The following is a 6000-nucleotide window of genomic DNA, read 5'->3' on the forward strand; positions in this document are numbered from 1 at the left end:
GTTAGCAGTGTAAAGTCCTTTGCAAAATAGTAAGAATTCTGTACCATTCACTTAAGTTTTTGTTTCTAGTATTGTAACAACTTTTAGAGAGCACCTCTGTTTCTTACTAATATTTTTAAACTTCTCTTAGTGCTCTGCTGATTAAAGTATCACTATCAAGCACTTTATGCACACTTGAATCATTGAAGTATGTGTAGTGAATGTGTTGGTTGAAAATAGAAATTGTTGCAATAGTAATAATTGTATTTCTTACTGGACATTTTGAACTGTATGAGCAGTACTGAATAAAGATAGCAAAACTGTAGATGCTACATGGACTTCCTAAACTGCTTTGGGGAATTTTTTAGATCATTTAGTAAGTATACCAATTTTATTTTTTTCTGTTATTGTGGGGGATTACATAAAGCTTTGTAGCTTTTTTACAGATTGTGTGGTTGTTTAGCAAAAGTAATCTGGAAACTACAAAGGATGGTGAGCCTCCTCTGTCATTTCTCAGTGTTCTTGTTGGTTTGTTTAAAACACTGCCCATGTTGCAGAAAATAGAAACATGTCAGACTGTAGATCAGCACCAACCGGAGGGTTACTTGGGGCAGGGGTGATGTGAAGCCCAGAGCTATTTTGTCCTGGGTCCCTGCTGCTTTGTGCACAAACACATCAGTCAGTGTTAACTTGAGTGATTTATTTTTAATAAAGCAGCAATTAAGAGTAGTCATTTTAATGCAGATTTCCCCATGTATCAAAGGTACCTTATATAAATTTTGAACATTTATAATGTAAGGAAACATTTTATGATAAATGATGTGAAGTATTGCATAATAACTGCGTTATTGGGATGGCAAATAATCTGCCACAGTGGAAGTGAAAATACTTAAAAGAAAAAACCAAACCACCCCAACCTTAGAGGCATGTACAGCAAGTGAGAAATAAATTAATCTCATTGAATCTTGGGTGTGTTTCTGTCTTTTCCTTTAGTTTGTTTTAGATACAATTTTTCCGAATGGCATTTAAGTCTTATAAGTGAGAAAAAATTGTTGAGATTATTGTCAAGGTGAAATTCTTAACACATTCATACAGTACCTTTTTAGAGTTCATAACTTTTTTGTCATATAAATCTGAACCAATATGAAAAATTAGACATTTGACTGTAGAGTTTTTCAACAGTCTATAATGTCTGACGACACACACATTGGATTGGGAACTGTTTTTCATCACTCATCAGGAAGGGCAGAGACTTAACAATGAATTGTTAAGAGATGTTTTCAAATACTAGACATGTAGATCAGATAGTTGATGGTACTGATCAAGCATCATTATTCTGTGGATGTTTTACTTTAATACAGGTTATTAGTAGGCCCAGCTCTATCTACAGCACTTGCTAATTTCTTGCAGTTGTCTAAAAAATAAAAGCACACAAAGATTATATAGAAATTTTCTTTATTAAAGACTCTGTAGGCAAAGGAAATACCTGCTTCTCTCCTTATAATCTGTAATTACCTTCATATATTCCTAAAAACTTTTAAAATATCTTTGTTTTGAAAGTTAATGCCAGTTACTACAATATTTTTCTTTTTATATTTACAAAGTTAAAATACAACCAAACTTCTTTTCTTTTCAGAAAACACCCAGTACAGACCTTTCAGATATCCCTGCTCTTCCTGCAAATCCTATTCCTGTTATCAAGAATTCAATAAAATTGAGATTGAACCGGTAAAAACCACCTCAGGGGTCCATAAACAGTATCTGCCAACTCAACCTGTTGTCTTCTAATGCTAGAAAAAAAGGAGAACGGAGGGTGCAAGACTAGAACATAATCGCAAATGGATTTAGGTATATGTTGTGCACTTCCCTTTCTGGACTAAAGTCGCCGCTTGATTGGAAGTCCAGGTTAGTATGTGAAGCCAGGAGTACAATTAATGTGTTAGCAACAGTTACATTAAATATTTCGAAGGATTACTGCCTTTAAAAACATGAACACTATTTGTAGCCATATTTGACATTCTGATTGAATTTGTTTGATGCATTGTTTCAAAATTGAGATAAAACTGGCATAAGAATCCCTTAAATGCACTTTTATGTACTTTTTTATTGGAGTATGACTAATTTTAGATCTTTAGCTGATAAAATTTCATTTTATTGAAGAGTCTCTTCAATAGTAGTAATTTGCAAATTGGATGACATTCTATGATATGCTATACATTGAAAGCCAAGTGTATAGTGTAGTTAGTTCAACTGCCATCAAGCAGCAGTAAGTCTTTAAAATGTAATGTCAAATCTTGGGGTCATAAGACATAAGTTGAGGAAGTAATTGGGAAGTTTTGGTATTGGTGGGACATGATTAAGATGTGGTCTACTTTTATTTATAGGATTGTTTTAAGGTGCATACAAATCAGCAATCAAACAGTAAATAAACTTTCTTTTGAGCTAACTGAACTCCTTATTCCCTTTTTTTATCCCTTTATTTCTTGGGAAAATATTTTGCATTTACTGTTGGGGTTTTTTTCTCAAATTATTTTTTCTGCCTGTATGCACCATGTAGAACAGTAGTTATTTATACAAAATAAAAACAAGCCATGTACTCATTTGGGTTCCCCCCTGCCCCTTACCTAGTTGTAATAACCCTGTGGGCCTCTAGGCACAAATTCAGAATTTGTCCCGTGACTAAAGTGTTGAGGTAAATATTGTGTGCCTGTGAAATACACCACCTGTCTTGATGGCCTTTGAATCACTAAATATGAATTTTGTACACTCCATAAAGGTCCTGTATGCATTAAAAAGCTAAAAATTTTAAATAAAGGCAAAAAGATTTTTCCCTAAAAATTTTAACCTTTTTATTTTTAGATAGTTCATCACAAGTAGTTTTACATGCTGAACAACACCAAATTTTTAAAAATCATATTTCTAGTAAGCACTTGACATCTAGTAAGCTCTCTTACTCCTATTTTTTGTTCTTGTAGTCCTATCAAAAAAGTAACAGCTTTTTCTTTTGAAAGAACTGAAGCTCTCATGGCAAAGAACAGTATTTGAGGAACATGAGGGATACCAACAGTAATACCAGATGTAGATAACAAACTTCATGTTACTATTACTTAAGTCTGAAATATGTGGGATGTCAAATCATACTTCCCATACTTTGATTAGCATGTTTTATGAACTCCCTTCTCCCATTGTGCTCCATCCTATTACACATGCATCTTTCATGTTACAAGTTAAATTACTTACACTCTTCCCCTTATCCTTCTAAATTAATTCTCCAAAGTCAGAGTGTAGCTTATCTTTTACTTAGGCTGTGCAGTAACTGAAGGTTTTTTTTTTTTTTGCCATTTGTCTAAGATGTCTAGTATACAATATTTCTCTTTTCCTTGCCCTGTGCAGCCTGCTGTCATCCACCCCCCAAAGAAGGTTATATCTTAACAGTTGAAGTGTACAAGCTGTCTGTGTATTTTGTGTAGCTATGGAGTTTAGATCGAAATTGCCAGGCACAAATTTAGTCTTGTCATTTTGTTTACACATCAGAAAATCTTTTTCATTTTATTAAACGTTTCATGTAACTGCACCCAAGTTTTGCCAAGCTGGAAACTTGGAACCTTTCTGTATAGTGACTTTTTAATTCTAGTTTTCATAACCTGGAGATCAGACTGTTGCTTTCGCATGATGTACGTAGTGTCTCATGACTGGAGTTTGCTTTGTTTTATAGTATCTGTACTCCTTGTATTTTTCAAGAGCTATTTTGTAAACAGATGATGTATTTCTCCATTGAAAACACAATAAAAAACAGCACAATCCCATGGTTGTCCAATTTTTCTGACTGTACTAAATTCGTTTTACTTTCTTAATTCTTACTTAGCTCTTAAATTTTCTGCAAAATATGGTGTGGCCTAAAGGAAATAGAGTAGATAATGCTTACTTAGAGAGCATTCATTTATGTTTGCAATAGGAAGTGGAAATAACACTCAAGGATGTTGGGTTCCAGCTATTAAAGGGAAAGTTTGTGAATTGTGCAGTGTTTTGGTGGGGGCAGAGTCGACAAAAACACAAAACATTTAAGGGCATCCATTCCATCTCTTCATCCTAAATTCTTAAAAGTGGACAAAACTAGAAGAAACACGTGCCTTAATAATTTGGGGGTACGCTCTTTTCAGCAAATGTTTGAGCTTCATTTTTTAAAAATATTGGCTGTCAGAGTTTTGGCACCTCAGGCTTTTCTTGCAAGTGCCTATTCCTTATGTCAGCAGATGGCACTATTTCTCTTCTTCTTAAGTAGTTTAGCATGTCCTGAAATAAAAGTAAAAATTGCAGGTAGCTGTGCATCACTTGATTGATCTTTGTATCAGCATGAGCCCAATCCTCCAAATGCTTGATGTGAGTAACTTTAATAAGTAGTCTACTTTTGACTAAAATTTCTTTAACTGCTACAACCACGGATGATTATGGTCTTCATATTATAATTGCCCTGCCTAAAACAATAAACCTTTCTGTTGTATATATTTTTCACAGCATGAAATTGTCTTGTTTAAAACATATTAATCATTTTTATTTCCTGCCCACCACATCTCCCTTTCATCACAGCTGATGGCGTTATTTAGGGCTTTAATTCATCTTTTTTTTTCTCTGACCAGTAGAAATCTGCTAGTAGATACACAAATTTCTCTTTAATGTTTTTTTAGGTACTGGCAATAGGTTTCAATAGCTTGTTTTTCTAAGTTGCCCATCATCAACCTCCTGAATTAAGTTCACTGACTCATAAGGATCTGCAAACAAGAAGCTGAAAATTACTGTTGTAGCCAAAATAATTAACATTAATAAGCCATGGTTTAACAGATGGCTTTAGACATACTGATTGGAATCAGACATTCGAGTTGATGAGTTCTAGCTAAAGTTGTGCTTCCTTGTAGATAGTATGTGTGCATGCCACTTCCTATTAAATGCACTTCTTAGTGCTTTTCTTAGTTTTGGGGGGGTTTTCTTTGTTTTGGGTTTTTCTTAAATGGCTTTTTTTTTAAACTTGTAGCTACAAGTATATGGTAACTGAGTAGTAATGAATATCAGTTGTTAGTAAATACTTCATGAAAAAATGAATTTTATCAACAGTAAAAGATAAAACAGTTCTTCAGCATCTAGACTAGCCAAAAGTAATTCAGCATAGCAAGAACATACAATATTGACTCTGAGCCAGAACCTATGCTTAAATGCACTAAAAACTACTGTGATAGTTACTGAGGAAGCAGAATATGTTTATCCTCATAATAGATATTATTTAGAAGTTGTATTTGTAGAAAAAGTATTTTGCATGTTGTAGTGTTGCTGGAATCATTTATGTAAGTTCATGGAAACACTAGTCAAGTACCTTTGCTATGATCAATCTCTGCCATCATTGTGGCTGTACAATACTTACCAGATTTCATCACTTGTTATGCAAGTCTTGATGGTACAGTTAGAAATGTACATGTATTAGCTGAATACTTAGTGGGTTCACTTTTTTTTTTTTACAGATCCAGTATTCATATTGGAAAAACGTCAATAATACAAATCAGTAAACTGATTTTAGTTTAATAATCATAGTAGTAATAAGTGTCTGTTCAGTAGAAACAAAGCATCTTGGTTTTGTTGGTAGAGGCAGATGCAGTTTGCTACATCTACAAAATTCAAACTAATAATTTGAAATACCTACAAACATCAGCTAATACTGTCACCAAAAGAATGCAGACTTTAATATGAAACTTCAGAGGGCATGTTTATGAAAAAGATAATATGGTTAACCACTGCTGGGTATTCCATCTGTGTTTTGGATATTTAAACTGAGGATTTTTTAAAATGAAGTTTAGGTATATTTTTATTGTTCTAACTAAATCCAGGAATTGTGTCTTTAGGTAACTTTTTTTTCTGCCTTCCACTCTTAATTATGAATTATGTTACTAAATTAACTAGATCACAGGTGCCATCAGCAAGTCTGGATATCTTAATTACCTCAGTATTTTTATTATCTATTCTAGTGCAATGTTT

At 33.5% G+C, this 6000-nt stretch overlaps 1 protein-coding gene across 6 annotated transcripts in view; it reads left to right on the forward strand.

The window, feature by feature from the left end:
* Positions 1–3782, forward strand: part of PAPOLA (poly(A) polymerase alpha) — a 43685-nt gene extending 39903 nt beyond the window's left edge. For all 6 annotated transcript variants that reach the window (XM_058807588.1, XM_058807586.1, XM_058807587.1 and 3 more), the window contains one exon: positions 1616–3782. In XM_058807588.1, the coding sequence (XP_058663571.1) occupies positions 1616–1711 (96 nt within the window). In that variant the 3' untranslated portion in view covers positions 1712–3782. The remainder of the gene's footprint in view (positions 1–1615) is intronic.
* Positions 3783–6000: the final 2218 nt, after the last annotated feature.

The sequence above is a fragment of the Ammospiza caudacuta genome, chromosome 6 (assembly GCF_027887145.1).
Source record: "Ammospiza caudacuta isolate bAmmCau1 chromosome 6, bAmmCau1.pri, whole genome shotgun sequence".
NCBI lineage: Eukaryota > Metazoa > Chordata > Aves > Passeriformes > Passerellidae > Ammospiza > Ammospiza caudacuta.